Source organism: Rana temporaria, chromosome 7 (assembly GCF_905171775.1).
Source record: "Rana temporaria chromosome 7, aRanTem1.1, whole genome shotgun sequence".
In the NCBI taxonomy this organism is placed as follows: domain Eukaryota; kingdom Metazoa; phylum Chordata; class Amphibia; order Anura; family Ranidae; genus Rana; species Rana temporaria.
In genome coordinates, this window is record NC_053495.1 from 113,512,329 (window position 1) to 113,532,692 (window position 20,364).

At 42.7% G+C, this 20,364-nt stretch overlaps 1 protein-coding gene across 1 annotated transcript in view; it reads left to right on the forward strand.

Moving 5' to 3' along the window:
- Positions 1–5,580: 5,580 nt before the first annotated feature.
- STXBP3 (syntaxin binding protein 3) overlaps positions 5,581–20,364 on the forward strand; it is a 73,990-nt gene continuing 59,206 nt past the window's right edge. Inside the window, exon 1 of the mRNA XM_040359845.1 lies at positions 5,581–5,747. Coding sequence (XP_040215779.1) covers positions 5,711–5,747 — 37 coding nt within the window. The 5' untranslated portion in view covers positions 5,581–5,710. The remainder of the gene's footprint in view (positions 5,748–20,364) is intronic.

Below are 20,364 nucleotides of genomic sequence, written 5' to 3' on the forward strand. Positions count from 1 at the left end.
GCACTTATTGCATTTTTTCCCCCCAAAAATATGTAGAAGAATATGTATCGGCCTAAACTGAGGAAAAAAATTTTTTTTTTATATATTTTGGGGGGAAATTTATTATAGCCAAAAGCAAAAAAATTTTTTTTTTTCAAAATTGTCGCTCTATTCTTGTTTATAGCGCAAAAAATAAAAACCGCAGAGATGATGAAATACCACCAAAAGAAAGCTCTATTTGTGGGGAAAAAAGGATGTAAACTTTGTTTGGGAGCCACATCGCACGACTGCGCAATTGTCAGTTGAAGCGCAGTGCTGAATCGCAAAAAGTGCCCTGGTCTTTGGCCAGCTAAATGGTCTGGGGCTAAAGTGGTTAGAATGTTTGGAGACCCCTGCACTATAGGATTGCAACAGACCTGGGACACCTTTGGGCGCTCCAAAGAGGATAGTAATGTGGCATGCATAATGCCCCCTCACCCTCCTATAGAGCCCTATTCTGAGCCACATAGCTGTCTGAAAATTGTGTCTGGGTTTCAGGTGGACTTAAACCCCAACCCGCACTGACAGGTGGCAACCCTACTCTGCACTAAGGATCGAAGAATCGAACATCGCCAATAGCTTGGTTCGCTCAGCTCCCCGAGCAGAGAGCTGCTAACTGCTGACTGCCCTCCGCTGTCCACCCCCCACGCTCACTGGAGTGCTGAGCTGTGGAGGTGCGGGGTTGCTAAGAGGCTGATCCAGACTTTATTGTCACGATGGCGCAGTGCCTGGACTGATTTCTGTGACATCAGCAGAGAGTGGACTTCAGACCGCTCTCTGCTGAAAACGGGTCACAGGAGTGCAAAACACATTGCACTTCTGTGATCCAGAGAAAAAGCCTAGCCAAACAATCTCAGGCTGGAGTTCTCCTTTAAGTGATTTTTTTCCTGAAAATTTGTGTTTGATAAACGGTTGCTACATAACAAATTGCAGCAACTACCCTTTTATTCTCCAGGGCCTCTGCTTTCATAAAATATATAAATCTAAAAAAAAGAAAATATATAAAGTTTGGGGGTTCTAAATTATTTTCTAGCAAAAAAATTGCGGATTTCCACATCCATGTGAAAAATTTCAGAATTGCCAGAGACTGGAACTCGTTAACTACTGCCTACAATGTACTGTGGACAGGCGGACCATGCAGGCAAAGCGATGTACCCGTATGTTGCTGCCTGCTTCCAGGTTTAGGGCACACAACCCCACCGCCGACACTCGCCTGGATTGTACATAGTGGGAGTGTGTCAGCAAGTCCTAGCCAATGATTCTTGGCTTTGACCTGATGATCGGCTGTGTCCAATCACAGCCCAGAGCCCTGTGTTGACAATCAAGGGAAAGATTTCTCTATTTTCTTATGTTTCTTATAAGAAACAAAGAGACCTGTTAGTAAAAGCAGCACATAATACAGTGGAACCTCGGATTGCGAGTAATGCGGTTAACAAGCGTTTCGCAATACAAACACTGTATTTTAAAAAAATCCTAACTCGCTTTGCGAGTGTTGTCTAGCAAAACGAGCAGGATTCAGGCCAAAGCGGTGTGCAGTAACATGTTTGGCCTGAGGTTGGGGGGGGGGCGCCGATTGCAGCTGATCGGCGCCGTTCGGAAATGCACGGAAAGGCCCGAGGACAGCTCGGCTGACCTTGGCAAACCTCGGGAATGGAGTCTTTCCAAGGTTTGCTGAGGTCAGCTGAGGTGTCCTTGGGCCTTTCCGGCCGTTTCCAAGGCTCTCCGGTGCCCCCCCACCTCTGGCCGCATGTGGTATTGCGTGCCATTGAAGTCAATGCGGAACTAATTATTTTAGTTTCCATTGACTTCAATGGGGAAACTCGCTTTGATATGCGAGTACTTTGGATTACGAGCATACTCCTGGAACGGATTATGCTTGTAATCCGAGGTTCCACTGTACACACATTACACATTGTTGGGCACACATTTAACCCCACGATGGCCCGAGATATTAACCCCATCCCAGTAATTGTCATTAGTACAGTGACTGTATATAGCAGTGTTTCTCAACTCCAGTCCTCAAGGCGCCCCAACAGATCATGTTTTCAGGCCTTCCATTATTTTGCACAGGTGATTTAATCAGTTTCACTTCCTGAAAATATGACCTGTTGGGGCGCCTTAAAGGGTTAATACATTTTTTTTTCCTTTAAAATAACAAACCATTTTGGGCCAAATCCTCAAAAGGGATACGCAGGCGGAACTACTGTTCAGCCTGCGTATCCCTGTGCCTATCTTTGGAACTGATCCTCAGAAGCAGTTTTCCTAAGATAGGCAGAAGATCTGACATCTGTAAGACACTTACACTGTCGGATCTTAAGATGCAGTACCGCATCCGCCGCTGGGGGCATTTCGAGTCGAAATGCCGCTTTGCGTATGCAAATGAGGACTTAGGCAGATCCACAAAGCTTTTTAGCTTTGTGTTTTCTGCGTAAGTTACGTTTTGCATGCGTAAAATTAGGGATGCTTTTACAAGGTGTAAACTAGTAACACCTTGTAAAAACATACCTTTTTTTTCGATCGCCGCTATCTTTTTTAAATTTCAAATTTTATTTTTCGCCGCGTAACTTTTTTTTTTCCCGACGCAACTTTATTGTCCCGTCGCAATCCACACAGCCCGTCGAGAAAAATGACGTCACACGCATGCGCAGAACGTCCGGCGCGGGAGCGCGCCTCATTTAAATTGTCATCGCCCCCTGGATGAGAAGACCGCCTTGCGACGGAGGCACTTAAGTTACACAGCCGAAAATTTCTAGGTAAGTGCTTTGTGGATCGGGCACTTAGGTAGAAATTTTCCGCCAGTGTAACTTAACTGCTAAAAGTTAAGTTAGGCAGGTTTTTTGAGGATTTGCCCCTTTATACTTACCTCCACTGTGCAGTTCATTTTGCACAGAGTGGCCCCGATCCACGTCTTCTGGGGTCCCTCGGCGGCTGTCTCGGCTCCTCCCCGCAAGAACTCACTACATTCATGCGAAAGAGCTTGCATGGTGATGAGTCCTTGCGGGCACGCTCCTGTGATACAGCGAGCGGCCATAGCCACTCGCTGTATCACTCAGCCCCGCCCCTCGGCGCGCCGCGTCACTGGATGTGATTGACAGCAGCGCCAGCCAATGGCTGCGCTGCTCTCAATCCATCCGCTCTAGCCAATCAGCGGCCAGGCTGAGCGGCGAAGAGGATCTCGGGACCGAGCGCGGGACTTTCGAGGGGTCAGGTAAGTAAAACAGGGGCTGGGGGGGTGGCATTATCAGATGTTTTTTCACCTTAATGCATAGATTGCGTTAAGGTGAAAAAAAAAATCCTTTACAACTCCTTTAACCGCTTCCATACAGGGCATTTTTACCCCCTTCCTGCCCAGACCAATTTTTAGTTTTCAGCGCTGTTGCACTTTGAATGACAATTGCGCGGTCATGCAACTGCAAATAGAGCTTTCTTTTGGTGGTATTTGATCATCTCTGCGGTTTTTATTTTTTGCGCTGTAAACAAAAGAAGAGCAACAATTTTGAAAAAACACAATATTTTTGACTTTTTGATTTAATAAATATCAACATTTTTTTTTTTTAAACAATTTTTTCCTCAGTTTAGACCGATACGTATTCTTCTACATATTTTTGGTAAAAAAATGAATAGCAATAAGCGTATATTGATTGGTTTGCGCAAAAGTTATAGCGTCTACAAAATAGGGGTTAGATTAATGGCATTTTTATTTATTATTATTTTTTACTAGTAATGATCTGCGATTTTTATTGTGACCGTGACATTGCGGCGGACATATTGGACACTTTTGACACGTTTTTGGGACCATTCACATTTATACAGCGATTGGTGCTATGAAACTGCACTGATTACTGTGTAAATGTGACTGGCAGGGAAGGGGTTAACACTAGGGGGCGCTGAAGGGGTTAATATGTTCCCTGAGAGTAATTCTTACTGAAGGGGAGGGGACTCACAAGGGGAGGAGACCAATCTGTGTTCCTCTGTACTGGGAACACACAGCGGTCTCCTCACCTCTGACAGGAGGTGGATCCGTGTGTTTAATCGCGGGTGCCCGGCGGACATCGCGACCGCGGGGCATGCGCACCGGGTCGCGAGCTTTGCCACGGGCACGCGCGCCCTAGCAGCCATGATGCACATGACGTCATATGACGTCCACTCTAAAGGACGAACAGTTCCTGGCGACATCATATTATTATTATGGCTCGGGAAGGGAACTGGTTAAGGACTGGAGTTGAGAAACACTGGAATATACACTGTAGTAGTAGCACTGATACCTGTATTAGTGTCACTGGTGATATCAGTGTCAGTTAGTGCCAGATTTTCCATCGCAGTCCCATTATAAGTTGCTGATCGCAGCCATTATTAGTATAAAAAAAATACAAATTCCAGTATATAAACCATAGTTTGTAGACACTATGGGGCAGATCCACAAAAGAATTACGCGGCGTATCTATTGATACGCCGCGTAATTTTAAAGTTCCCGCGTCGTATCTTTGTTTTGTATCTACAAAACAAGATACGACTGCATCTGGGATCGATCCGACCGGCGTACGTCTTAGTACGCCGTCGGATCGTAGATGCATTTTTTTCGCCGGGCGCTAGGTGGCGTTTCCGTCTAATTCTGCGTTGAGTATGCAAATTAGCTAGTTACGGCGATCCACAAAATTTTGAATTTTTTACGTTGTTTGTGTAAGTCGTTCGCGAATAGGGATTTGCGTAGAATGACGTCACCGTCGTAAGCTTTGGCTTGTTCCGGTTTAATTTCGAGCATGCGCACTGGGATACCCCCACTGACGGTGCATGCGCCGTTAAAAAAAACGTTGTTTACGTCGGGTCACGACGTATTTACATAAAACACGCCCCCATCACATCCATTTGATTTCCGCGCCCTTACACTACGCCGCCGTAACTTACGTCGCAAATTCTTTGAGGATTCGGAAAAAAAAAATAAGTTACGGCGGCGTAGTGTATCTTAGATACGCTACGCCCGGCGGATATATGCGCCACGCTACGTGGATCTGCCCCTATAACTTTCACGCAAGCCAATCAATATACACTTATTAGGATTTTTTTCTTTTATCAAAGACATGTAGCATTTTGGCCAAAATTTATAAAGAATATTATTTTTTTATTGAATATGTTTTATAGCAGAAAGTAAAATAAATTGTCTTTTTTTTTTTGTTTTGTTTTTTCATTTATATTGCAAAAATAATAATAATAATTAAGAAATCCAGTGGTGATCAATCACTAAATGAGCTCTATTTGTGTGAAAAAAAATAATATACATTTTGTTTGGGTACAGCATTGTATGACCAGTAAATTACAAGTAAAAATAGCAAAAAAAATGGCCTGGTGATGAATGGGGTAAAACCCTCCGAAGCTGAAGTGGTTAAACAAAACATTCCAAACACCAGTTTGCTTACTACAGGGTGTGTCTGGCAATGATATTCCTCCTTCCTCACTCACAGTGAGTGGAAATGACACTTCCTGGAAATCATTCCCTCTATGAGTTGGTATACTGAGCTCGCAGCGGCCATTTTGTCGAAGACCGCTTAGGCGACAGAAATGCCTGTACTTCCTTTCTAGTGCGTTAGATGCAGAGGCGTGACGTGAATGGCTGTCATATTAGTTCCGAAAGGCCTAACGAGCGGTTTTGAAAGGGAAGTTGTTTGTGAGAAGTTGGTTTCTTGTGGCAGCTAATATGTCGGAGAGGGGACTGAAGGAGACCGTGTGGCGGAGTAAGTATGTTGTGTGGTGATGTAGCGGCCTGTAACATTCTCCTCAGACTGCAGTATCGCTCCATAGTGTTCTGCTATTCCTCAGGACTTGGAGAGCTTTTTATATCCCAGAGGGAGGTGACATGAGAGGTCTGCAGACAGTCCATAGTAACTTACCTTTCTTCCACTACAAGCAATGTCCTGAGGGGACTGACTGTCCTGTGTACTCCATGCCATAGCAAACCATTCATCACAAGTGACATATGAACAATCTGCTGCAGAATTGTTTATAGTTGTATGCAATTTTATTTAACCACTTCAATACCAGGCACTTGCACACCTTACAGGCCAATTTTCATCTTTCAGCGCTGTCGCACTTTGAATGACAATTGCGCGGTTATGCTACACTGTACTCAAACAACATTTTTATCATTTTGTTCCCACAAATAGAGCTTTCTTTTGGTGATATTTGATCACTACTTGGGTTTTTATTTTTTGCGCAAAAAAGTTTTTCTTTGTTTCTGTTATACAATTTCTTAAAATAAGTAAGTTTCTCCTTCACTGGTGGGCACCGATGAGGTGGCACCGGGCACTCATAGGTGACACTGATGGGCAGTGAAAAGGCTGCACTAATGGGTACTTATGGGTGGCACGGATGAACACTGATGGATGGCACTGCTGGGCATCATTGATAAGGAGACATCTGGCAGGCAATAATCATGGGCACTGACTGGCAAGATGTGTGGGTACTTGCTGGCATCTTTTGGGCACTTACTGGCATCCCTGGTGGCCATGGGTGGCATCCATCCATTGTGACTATCCCTGGTGGCATCCCTGGTTGTCCAGTGTGGGCATTTCCGGGGGAGATGCGCTGATAAACTTTCAGTGCAGACCCCCCCTGTCAGGAGAGCTGCGCTGATAAACTTTCAGTGCAGACCCCCCCTGTCAGGGGAGCTGTGCTGATAAACTTTCAGTGCAGGCCCCCCCCCCTGTCAGGGGAGCTGCCGATCGGCTCTCCTCTACTTGCGTCTGTCAGACGCGAGTGAGGAAAAACAGATAAACGGCTCTTCCTGTTTACACCTTGATCAGCCGCGATTGGACACTGCCGATTATGTGGTAAAGAGCCTCCGTCAGAGGCTCTTTACCGAGATCGGTGATGCGGTGTGTCACACTGATACACGCGCCACCGATCGCTGCGCGCCGGCAGTTATTCTGAAAGATGTCATATGACGTTCAGTCAGGATAACTTAACCACCGCCCGGCTGTCATTTTGCTGTAGACCGGGCAGGAAGTGGTTTTCCACCTGAGCGTTTCAGGAATGCATAACCTGCTCCAAATTCATCTTAGGATCTTTTTATCTGCACGTGTATTGAGTCACTTCACAGTAAAATATCTGGGTTTTTTTGTTTATGGGAGGGTTTTTTGTTTTTTTTCTACTTGCACATTTGCACTTTGTAGTTATTGCTCTTATTGAACATTGTATCTTACACTTTATGATTGAAGGTCCGTTCATAAGTATAGATGTCTTGGGGAATTTTTACACACATTTTAAAGCAATCACTTATTTTATTGATTCTCGTTTCCAGCTCCCCTATGTACCAATATAGCATTAAAGGATATCTAAAGCTTTGTTTAAAAAAAATCATATGTCCCTCCTCGGTTGGTTTTGCAGAGTTGCCCTGATCCCCCTGAGTGGCACTCCTGGCTCCTCTTCTAGTGTGTCCTGCTGCTGCATCTATTGACACAGGCAGCAGGACTCTGCCCCACCTCCAGCTCCCGCAGCATTGGATTTGATTGACAGCAGTACAGCCATTGACTCCCGCTGCTATCAATCTATCCAGTCGGGACCGAGACACTGGCTGGAGCTGGTGTGCTTGTCACTGGAAAGACAGGGTTCAGTTAAGATAAGGGGGGGGGTCTGGGGGGCAGCTGCAGCACATTAGGTTTTTCACCTTTAATGCATCAAATGCGTTAATGTGAAAAACCTTGAGGGTTTACAACCTCTTTTACCACTTAAGGACCCCTTCACGCCGATATACGTCGGCAGAATGGCACGGCTGGGCACAAGTACGTACCTGCAGGAACGCGAGGGAACGCAGTTCCGGCACCTTCTGAACTGACTATGTAATGGCAAGGGATGCTGCAGGGTATTGATGCTCACTGCTGTGGATCTATTTTTGCAGGGGGGTCTATTGTTGCTGGTGGGGGACTTATTGTTTCTAAGGGGGGTCTTATGTTGCTGGGTGGCTCAGTTGTTGCTGAAAGAGATATACTGTTGGGGGAGGGGTCTATTGTTGATGGCAGCCAGAGAGTCTATTAATGCTGGCTGTACGGAGATCTGTTGATACTGCAGTGAGTCTATTGTTGCTGGCGGGACATTTTGTTGTGGGTGGTCCATTGTTGTTAGGGGAATCTATTGTTGCTGGCTGCAGAGGATCTATTTTACTGCTTTTCTTGATATTCTTACCAAATTCCATATAAATTACTTAGCACCACAAAATGATACTTGGTTCTATATTGTCTAAAAGGGGCGGTACTGGGAGGTGGGTAAGGTGCGGAGAAACGGGGTGACTCGGAAAGGGGGAGTTCCTACACCTATTGTCTGAGAAAAATAGCCCTGCGTACCTGTACTTGTTTCTTTAAGGCCCAGCCGTGGAGTCGCGAGTGCGCCACCGGCAACCCGGTCCGAAACTCTGGGGCTGGTCACAGGAGCTGAAGAATAGGGAGAGGTGTGTGTAAACACACCTTCCCCGTTCTTCATTGTGGCAATGTCAGTGATCGTCTGTTCCCTGATATAGGGAAACACGATCACTGACGTCAGTCTAGCCCTGCCCCCTACAGTTAGAAACACATATGAGGTCACACTTAACCCCTACAGTGCCCCCTAGTGGTTAACTCCTAAACTGCACTTGTAATTTTCACAGTAAACAATGCATTTTTATAGCACTTTTTGCTGTGAAAATGACAATGGTCCCAAAAATGTGTCAAAATTGTCCGATGTGTCCGCCATAATGTCGCAGTCACGAAAAAAAACGCTGATCACCGCCATTAGTAGTAAAAAAAAAAATATTAATAAAAATGCAATAAAACTATCCCCTATTTTGTAAATGCTATAAATTTTGTGCAAACCAATCGATAAACGCTTATTGCAATTTTTTTTTTACCAAAAATATGTAGAAGAATACGTATCGGCCTAAACTGAGGGAAAAAAACGTTTTGTTTTATATATTTTTGGGGGATATTTATTATAGCAAATAGTAAAAAATATTGCATTTTTTTTAAATTGTCGCTCTTTTTGTTTATAGCGCAAAAAATAAAAACCGCAGAGGTGATCAAATACCAACAAAAGAAAGCTCTATTTGTGGGGAAATAAGACGCCAATTTTGTTTGGGAGCCATGTCGCACGACCGCGCAATTGTCTGTTAAAGCGACGCAGTGCCAAATCGCAAAAAGGGGCCTGGTCCTTTACCTGCATTTTGGTCCGGGTCTTAAGTGGTTAATGTACTTATTTTCCATTTATTCTACACGCTTGCCTCACTGTCTTCATGGCTGTTTAACCACTCGCTGAGTGGCTCACGCCAATATACGGCAACAGAGTGGCACGCGTGTGTGAATTGCCGCACCCGTCTCCTTTAAGCTTTAAGAGCCACAGCAGGCGCGGTGGGGGACCCAATGTGTGTGGCTGGCGGGGGCCGCTGGCCACCTACAAACATAGGCACGAGAGCCAGAACAGGGGTGTGTGTTAACACACAAATCCCTGTCCTGGCAGGGGAGGAGAGACATATCGTGTGTTCCTACTAGTAGGAAAAGCGATCTGGCTCCTCCTCACAGTTAGAAAAGCACCTAGGGAACACACTTAGCCCTTTGATCGCCCCTAGTGTTAACCCCTTCCCTGCCAGTGACATTTATACATTAATTGGTGCAGTAATTAAAGCATTGATCTCTGTATAAATGTCAGCGGTCCCAAAAAAGTTTCAAAAGTGTCCGATCTGTCTGCGGCAAAAATCGCAGATGGCTGCCATTACTAGTAACAAATATAATAATGACAATATCATAAATCTATTCCCTTTTTTGTAGATGCGATAACTTCTGCACAAACCAATCAATATACGTTTTATAAGAATACATATTGGCCTAAAATGAAGACATTTTTGTTTATAGCCCCAAAAAATAAAAATCACAGATATGAGCAAATACCACCAAAATAAATCTGTTTAAGGAGATGGGGAAAAAAATTACTTTTTTGTTTGGGAACAACGTCGCGCGACCGCGCAATTGTCAGTTAAAGCGACGCAGTGCCATATCACAAAAAATGGCCTGGTCATTAAGAGGTGTTTTTCAGTGCCTGTAAAGCGCCTGAAAAACGCCTCCCCTGCCACCCCACTGTGAAAGCCTGACTGCTTTCACACTGGGGCACTGCGTTGGCAGGACGTAAAAAAAAAAAAAATCCTGCAAACATTGAAATGAATGGTCATTGCTGCTGAAGCATTTGTAAATCGCTTCAGCGGCTCTACAGGCACTTTTAACCTTTTCTTCATTCGCTAGCGGGGGTTTAAAGTGCCCCGCTAGCAGCCCAATAGCACTGCTAAAACGAACAGCACTTTACTACTATTGCACTCAGTGTAAAAGGGCTCTTAGGGGACAAATCCTTCTGGGGCTAAAGTGGTTAAAAACACTTATCCATTGCTTCTACCTTACTTCCTGGACAGACTTTAGGTCATGACACAGGTAGCAGTTGACCAGCTGATATTAACACACACCCTGCATCATCCACCCTCAGCTGGTCATCTCCTTCCTGTGTTATGACCTAAAGTCTGTCCAGGAAGTGGGGCAGAAGTAATTGATATGTGTTTTTAAAGCTGGTGAGGTAAGTGTGTGTAGAATAAATGGAAAGCTGATTTATTTTTGGAAAAGTAGTACATTAATGCTATATTGGTACATAGGGGAGCTGGAATTTAGAAAAAGAAGGTGAACTTAGATTTTATTCTTCAACTGCCATGGTGCTGCACATGTGATTTCGTTATGACACCAGCCATTGGATGGCTTGACAGCTTGGTTGAAAGCGGAAACCAGTGTGACGGTTACATTCCAGGCATGTGTCGGGAGTGTAACTTTTTTTTCTTTTCTCAAATCAATGGGTTTACTTCTGCTTTTAATCTGATGGTTTCATCAAATATTTTTGCACATATTGAGGGGTTTTTTTTCAGCTCGCTCTTGACATTTATTTTCACATATATTGTGATATAATACCTGCTGTTAATTAGATCCCATATCCGTGGCGCTGATTTATTATATATTCACCAACTGCATGTACCTGTCTACAACTTTTACTTGAATTGGCGCATGTGAGGTCAGACTCCTGCAGACACTTAAGAGAACACAGCAGCAGGGCACACAAGTTAGTAAAATCATAATGGCATTATTTGACTAATAATTAGCACACTTGCAAGTAAGAGGAACTAATCGGATCCGGAGTGGCAGGACATGATAAAGGCTGCGCATAGATTACAGTCCAGTTTGCCGATCAAACGGCAGCAATGTATGGTACTAGACCCGTTGGGTAAAGGGATCGTTGGTGGCATCTACAGCCGCAACTGGTGCAGCACACTGACAGGAGGCAGAGCGATGTTTCAGAGAACCCCGTCCTTTGTCAGGATCAAACCACAGAGCCTTATGCTGCTGTATAACCACTTCAGCTCCAGAAGGTTTTACCCCCCCCCCCCCCTTCATGTCAGAGCATTTTTTGCTATTTGGCACTGCATTTCTTTTAACTGGCAATTGCCGGTCAAGCAACAAAAAAAAGACTGAAAATGAAAAAAATATATTTTTTTTTTTTACTTTTCGCTATAAAATGTGTCCTAAATTTGGCTAAAAATGTATTCTGCTACATGTCTTTGTTAAAAAAAAAAAAAAAAGCCCAATAAGTGTATATTGGTTTGCATGAAAGTTATAGCGTATACAAACTATGGTGTGTGTGTGTATGTATGTATGTATGTATGTATGTATATGCGTGTCTGTCGGTGTGTGTATGTGTTATATACTGTAAATTGTGTTTTTTTTTTTTGTGACGATCAGCGGCTTATAGTGGGACTGTGATAGTTCGGTGGGCAATCTGACAGTAACTGACACACGGGGGGGGGGGGGGACTGACTAACTGCCTGTGACATCACCCGTGCCGTCGCTGTACTTATAACAGTGCAACGCTATCCCTTATTGAGCTGGAAGATATAGCTGGCTGTCCTGAAGTAGTACGATCCAAACTACAAAGGATCTCCATAGAGGCAAGCGGCATATAATTACACCCAGTGTGCAAAGGCTTAATTAACCTGTCTGTGCAAACAGGCGTCCATTGAACAAGGTGAGTGGCCTGTATTATCTATGGTGGAGGCATTTCTATGGACGTTCATAGATGAGAAACATATGACCACGCTTTGGGGATCTATTTTCTGGCCATCCTTTCCTGGCTTAATTCCTTCACATAAGGACTGTTTTTTTTTTGTTTTTTTTATGTGATTTTAATCAAAGATTATTTGCTTTATAGTAGTGGTGCAACGGATCGTCATTGATCCGAACAGGTCAACCTGTTCGGATAGGCATACCACGCGATCCGCGGATTGAGCTCCTAGGAAAGGCCACGGCTTCGGTCTAGCTCCGGAGCGACGGCCATCATAGTATGCCCGGCAGGTGGCCTAGATGAGCTCCCTTAGAGCGTGCGCTGACGTCATCACCCGCCTGCTGGTAAGAGCAGACAATCTTTCTATACAGTGGGGGAGATGTGGATATTATAGTGGGGGAGATGTGGTTATTTAGTAATGTGCACATATCCCCCCTCCCCCCTCCCCCCCCCCACTGTAATGTCACATTACAGTGGGGGGAGATGTGGATATTACAGTGGGGACTATATATGGTGGTGATCCAAAAAATGATACGATCTGTGACTCTGATCCGAGGAACGATCCGAACCGTACGTTTTTTGATCTGTTGCACCCCTACTTTATAATGTCTGTTTTGCATGGTTTTTTGTTTTGCAATTATTGTTTTCTAATTGTTTTTAATATGGTTAGATTTTTAGTTGTTCATTTTAGCGCTGCACTATTTAACTATAAGGTACTTATAACACTGGCTGGAAAGGGGTTAACTTCTAGGGGTAATATTGGACCCCTTTCACACTGAGGGTGTTTTGCAGGCGCTATATCATTTAAAATAGCACCTGTAATCCGCCCTCAAACAGCTGCACCATTCACGCCAGTGTGAAAGCCCGAGGTTTTAACCCTTTCTCGACTGCTAGCGGGGGTTAAAAGTGCCCCCTAGTGGCTGAAATGCGCCGCAAATCTTCCCATAGCGTCGGCGGTAAAAATAGCAGCGTTTTTATGGGCGGCTCAGTGTGAAATGGGTCTAAGGCTTAACTGTGTGCCTATAACGTTTGCTGTGTTTTCACTAAGCATTGTGCTGAATTTTACTCTTTGCAGGGAGGGAAAAAAAAGTCACATTGCTGCTGTCAGCAGAGAGCTTTGTGTTTACCTACACAGAACTCTCTTGTGTCATTCACTCAGCAGGTGCCAGCCATAAATCTTTTGCCTGGGACCCACTGATCGGCATGTGCTACAGTGAGTGGCAGCACAGTGCAAGCGGTAAGCGCATCCCCTACCCAGATGATGTACGTGATCCAGCGCAGGGGGGGCGCTCTGCTGCAGTATACAGTGCCTTGTGAAAGTATTCAGCCCCCTTGAACTTTGCAACCTTTTGCTACATTTCAGGCTTCAGTGATGAACTTGGCATTTACTTTCATTTTTTGTCTGCAGGGTAATTGGCCAACCTAAGTCTGATGTAGGATTATGTTAAGACTGTAAAACTGGTACTGCAGTCAGACTTGCTTGACCAGTTTCAGGCCTCAATTTTGGCCTGGCTGTCTGGTCTGAGTTCTGGCCAATGTAAATAGTATGTAGACAGGCAGAGTACATCATCAGTAATATATAGGGCTGTATAAAAGGGTCAGTAGTATGTATGCCAGCATGCATGGGTTAACAGGGCAGAAGATAGGGGTCATTTGTCTGTAGGGCTGAAGTGGTTTCCAACACATGCAGGGAAGCCGCATTGGCACATTGTTGCTACCTCTTCTGGCGCACTGATATTTGCCAGCACTCTTCTAATCTATATCACGTGATGTTAAATACAAGTACCTGAGATGGACTGGATGGGAGTGCTGGTGGGGGATCAGCACAGTACATGAAGGTATGTTGATTTCCTGCACCCTCTGCATGTGAGGGTAAGATCTTTTCTGACTGAGGTTCGGCAAGGCGGAGACACAGTTGACGGGTAGATTTTCATTGGTGACTTGTAAGATCATGTGGTCTCTGCATGCCAGTCATTTTATAGTCTGTTTTCCTGACAAAGACTTGCAGCGATATCGGAGGATAAACCAGGCATAAATAAAAGACCAATCTTTACACTGTTAAAACCTATGGCATCCTGAAGAATCTTAACATTAGATACTACTAAAAGCTTTGGATGCCTGCATCCTCTGAACGCCATGTTTCTATCTACTGACTCCTTCAGCGCTCGTGTATCTGCTAGTAAAGCATGACCTGACAGGAGGGAACAGCTCACATTGGTAATCCGGCATCCAATATTGTAAAGACGCTATTGCTGTGCAGGAGAACCAAGTTTGAAGAAAAATGTGAAGGAACAGGTATGTATAAAACCTTTTGCTTTGCAGGTGGTGCTTTCTTAACCAAGCTATAGGGCTTCTATATCGGTGAACGCCTCAGGTTAGAATGATCCGTTTGAATTCTTCTTTTATACATTTTCTACTGACTTATTTCTTCAGTGTAAATTGCCTTGTGATTATCTCCATAGAATGCAGAAACTATCTGCTGCCATAGGGCATGTTCAAACTGGTGTAAAAATCTTCCAAATGTGGACAATTTGACTGAAGTTCTAACTCTACCCTCCTTAGAGTAATACTAAAGGAAATACAGTATCTCACAAAAGTGAGTACACCCCTCGCATTTTTGTAAATATTTTTACATCTTTTCATGTGACAACACTGAAGAAATTACACTTTGTAAGTAGTTGGTGTACAGCAGGGGTGCCCAACCTTTTGAAGGGCGAGGGCCACTTAAGCGTCTTGGTAATCAGTCACGGGCCACAATGAGCGAAGCGGGCGGACAGGTCCGTGTTCACTCTGCAATATGCAAAGCGGACAAGGATACAGCCCACTCTATTCTATGAGCCCTCCAATCCGATCTGCCCAGATGGAAGGGCATGAATCCCCTTCTTTTCTTTTTTTAGCGGATAGGATTGGAGGTAGTCTGTTTACATCTGCCATTCCATAGAGTTGAATGGATGGTCTGATTGCGTTGGATTGATCATGTGAAAGGGGTCTAAGGCTGCTTTCACACTGATGCTCTGCAGTTTACCCACACCACGGGTACAGAGCAGTGCACCTGTGGCTTTCTTGCGAGGTAGCTGCACTTTGCCATAGACTTCTATTATATCCTAAAGGTGTGGTGCACTTTTTGAAAGCTCACCAAACCTGCAGCTAATAACAGAAGTCTATGGCTCAGTACAGGTAACCTGCAGGTGCACTGTGCTCCACCTGCAGATCAGTGTGAAAGCAGCACAGCAACCACTGCATAACAGATATGCCCATATATACACTGCGATTTTAGTAGTAAACCTACTTTTAAAAACAGTATTTCATTCAGTTATCGCCGGCTGTTTCTGCACCAGGCAGAGTGCATTTGATATCACTCTGCCTGTGACAGGAGCACAAGACAGGCCTATGTGGTGGCTTTCCATATCGTCATCCCAGAGCAGAAGGTCACGGGCCACATCAGAGGGCTCCGCGGGCCACATATGGCCCCCGGGCCACTGGTTGGGCTCCGCTGGTGTACAGCTTGTATAACAGTGTACGTTTTCTGTCCCCTCAAAATAACTCATTACACAGCCATTAATGTCTAAACTTCTGGCAACAAAGGTGAGTACACCCCTAAGTGAAAATGTCCAATTAACCTTTTTCCTTCCCCAGTGTCATGTGACTCGTTGGTGTTACAAGGTCTCAGATGTGAATGGGGAGCAGGTGCATTAAATTTAAAAACCTCCAAGCAAATCAAATTAAGCTCATCCCGCGCTTCTGGAAGGAAAAACTGTAATTAAGTTTAGCAGCTGCTATAGTAAATGAAAACGCAAAGCTCTAGACATCCATAAATGCAATTTGTAAGCGATAGCGGCACTTTAAATTAAAGCATCCATGTCCAGTGGTGATAATGTGCCCTCTGAAGAGCGAGTCCAGAGCACCCAAGGTGTTCCTAAAAGGTATTCATATGATGTCATTTCAAATGGAAAACCGCACCACATGGGAACGCTGCCCCCAAAAAAACGCACTCACCAGAGTGATATAATAAAGGCACCTTTTTACAATGATGGATCTTTAATCAGCATACATACAGTGCCTTGCAAAAGTATTCACACCTTGGCATTTTTCGTGTTTTGTTGTCTGACAACTTGGAATTGTTTGAGGATTTGCACCATTTAATTTACAGAACATGCCCACAACTTTGAAGGTGTGTGTTTTTTGTTTTTATTGTGAAACAAACGCCAAATAGGACAAAATAACAGAAAAAGTCAATGTGCATAACTATTCACCCCCCTAAAGTCAATACTTTGTAGAGCCACCTTTTGCAGCTTTTTTGTAGAGCCACCTTTTGCAGCTTTTTTGTAGAGCCACCTTTTTGATGCTTACATCAAGTTTAAAATTAGCATCTCATGATGATGATAATAAGGTCATGTACGGCCTGTAACGATACTCGCTCACTAACCGAAGAAGTGCTAATCTGCGTGGAGATCGTCAGAAGCTGACCGTTTCAATCAAGCCGTCTGGTCACTCACGCTTAGACGCGTTAAGTCATTACATCTTTCTCAATAAGCGTGACTAGACGGAATGGCTACTTAATTATATACTGGCTACTTAACTATATACTCAGGGAAATTAGCCCATTATACTTCTCAAGCAAAAGTTGAAAAGCTCCACATCAGTTCTCATTGCGGAAGGTTGACCTCTGCACATATTTATTGTCATAATATCTCATGCAAGAACATGTTAAATTATCACTAACGATAGATATTAACCACTTAAAACTACAACTAGAAATCAATTACCATCATTATACCTAATCGTGAAAAAAGTGATTATAAAAGAAAAATTCTAAAGACAATTATGTAAAAAATATATATATAATATCCTTCTAAATTTACACACGTACCTAAAGAATTTTTTAGTTAATGCATAAAAAAGGGACATTCAATTACTTCATGCATAAAAAAAACTTGCGACAAATATTTGTATAGGTGAAGAAAACTATATGTACATCTTTAATAGCTCATCTTCTGCATTTACATAACATCGAACTAAGCAAAAAGGAGAGTGAAATACATTTCGAAATTTAAAATCATCTTGAATAATCTAAAATGATCAACGCCTCCTGTTCACTTCGAATAATAATATTCTAAAGAAGAAATGAGGTGAGCGCAAAAAGACTGCTAAAAAGTACATCACGGTTTATGAACTGGATCGGAACATTCCTGTTAGTAGTCACTGATGAAACGATTCAGATCCAGTTCTACATTTAACCCCTTTTGTCAGAGTATCTGCAAGATAAATCCATCTCGTTTCACTTTTTGATATTTCTCTCACCATGTTGGAACCCGTCCAAGGTGGATTATTCCTAAATATATCCTTCACTTCTGTTAATTGTGAATGGAAATTACTGATAAACCCTTACTTGTGTTTTTGATCCTTAATTTTTTTTTTCTTGTCCTCCAAACATGAAGCTTTGGAGAATTGGCCCACCTGTTGGATACTTGCCTCTAAACATTCTGGAAGTAATTGAACGTCCCCCCTTCTTTTTTTTTTCTTTTTTTTTTAGATACAACGTGTGTAAATTTTGAAGGATATTTATATATTTATAAAAAATGTCTTTAGAATTTTCCTTTTTATAATCACTTTTTTCACGATTAAGTATTATTCATTTCTTATTGTAGTGGTTAATGTCTATCGTTGGCAATAATTTACCATGTTCTTACATGAGATATTATGACAATGAATATGAGGTTAGCATCCCACGGTGAGAACTGATGTGAAGCTTTTCAACTTTTGCTTTTGAAAAGTATAATGGGTTAATTTCCCCAAGTATATAGCAATGCAGCCGTTCCGTCTAGTCACGCCTATTGAGAAAGACGTAATGACGAAACGCGTCTAGGCGTGACCAGACAGCTTGATTGAAACTTTCAGCTTCTTACAATCTCCACCTAGGAATCACCGCGGATGAGCGCTGCTTTGGTTGGGGAGCGAGTATCGTTATGGCTGTACATGACCTTATGAGATGCTATTTTATTTTAAGCTTGATGTAAGCATATTTCTTAAAAGGGGGGGGGGTTGTTTCTTTGGAAATAAAACTATAAAACTGTTTTACGCTATGAGGATTCCCTCTGTTTCCTTACGATCTGTGTTAAATGAGGCAACAAATGGACACCCTACTTTGAAAGATTAGACCTATGTATGCTGATTAAGAAAAGAAAAAGGGGGTTTCCCTGGGTGGACTTTTAAGGCACTGATAGTATTGAGATACAGGATATTGAGAGTAAAAAATTGTTTTATTCACAATTGTACGTTTAAAAAAAATTAAAAATATTGAATTAAAATATACAGTTTCAATGATTGTCATCATATAAGTAAATACATGAAGAACCTTCCTTTACACCCAACGCGTTTCGGAGTAACCTTCTTCAGGGGTGTGTAGAGAAGGACAATTAGTTCATCTAAGCATAACAATACATAAAGTTAATTACATGCATTTAGAACATTAAATATATACAAAAAGTTTTCTTTATATGTGATGTATATACATGTATTCATTTGCTTACGTATTATAAAGGATGATGAATATTTCATTGGAAACGTTTTTTTAAAAGAATTGAAAATATTAACGGCACGTTGGGTTCAATCAATGAGGTTGCCAGTCAAAGAAGAAATGGGTATCAGGATATACAATTAATGCAAGTTTGAGATTAACATTTATAAGGAACCGGTGTTCATACCGTTAGGGAGAAATTATTCCAAAGATCGAGAAGTCGGTGGATCAGGCAGAAGAGATATGCTGGGACTGGGATGAAGGTCCCTAAAAATATATAAGATAAATACAAATAATAGATTGTACCCAAATAGGGCTAAATGGTATATATTATATAGAAAGAGTAATAGTTTGCTACAATAACAGTTTATATGTTAATAAAGGATAATGAAGGGTTATATGTATATGTACCTGATTATATGAGATCCGGAACAAACCTAATAATGTCCGCTGTCAAACAGTACACTGTGTTACTACAGGGATAGAAAAAGATATAACATTACTATAGGGATTAATCTAGCCTTAATTTTAACCTCTAATTTAAAAAAAAAAGTATTTATAGAGCTATTTAAATTAATATTATATAAAAAAGGAAGAGGGGGGCTAGATCAAATATATGCACTATATCATCATTGGATTGAATTACGTTAAGGACCAAAAAATATATATCAATATAATGATATTTTCTGTTTAGGTTATCCTCTATATGAACAAATACTAAACAAATAAGTTTAACCACTTAAGGACCGGACCAATATGCTGCCTAAAGACCCAAGGTGTTTTTACAATTCGGCACTGCGTCGCTTTAACAGACAATTGCGCGGTCGTGCGACGTGGCTCCCAAACAAAATTGGCGTCCTTTTTTCCCCACAAATAGAGCTTTCTTTTGGTGGTATTTGATCACCTCTGCGGTTTTTATTTTTTGCGCTATAAACAAAAATAGAGCGACAATTTTGAAAAAAATTCAATATTTTTAACTTTTTGCTATAATAAATATCCCCCAAAAACATATATAACATTTTTTTTTCCTCAGTTTAGGCCGATATGTATTCTTCTACCTATTTTTGGTAAAAAAAAAAAAATTGCAATAATCGTTTATCGGTTGGTTTGCGCAAAATTTATAGCGTTTACAAAATAGGGGATAGTTTTATTGCATTTTTATTATTTTTTTTTTTTTTACTACTAATGGCGGCGATCAGCGAATTTTTTTTTTTTTTTTCGTGACTGCGACATTATGGCGGACAATTTTGACACATTTTTGGGACCATTGTCATTTTCACAGCAAAAAATGCATTTAAATTGCATTGTTTATTGTGAAAATGACAGTTGCAGTTTGGGAGTTAACCACAGGGGGCGCTGTAGTATTTAATATTCACCTAGTGTGTGTTTACAACTGTAGGGGGGTGTGGCTGTAGGACTGACATCGATCGAGTCTCCCTTATATAAGGGATGACACGATCGATGCAGCCGCCACAGTGAAGCACGGGAAAGCCGTGTTTACATACGGCTCTCCCCGTTCTTCAGCTCCGGGGAGCGATCGCGACGGAGCGGCTATAAACGAATAGCCGCGCCGTCGTCCCGGATCGCTCCCCGCGGGAACCCGACCGCCGCATGTCGCGGGGGGGGGCCCAGATCGGACCCCCGACCCGCGGAAAGGCAGGGACGTACAGGTACGCCAATGTGCCTGTACGTGCCATTCTGCCGACGTAAATGTACATGCGGCAGTC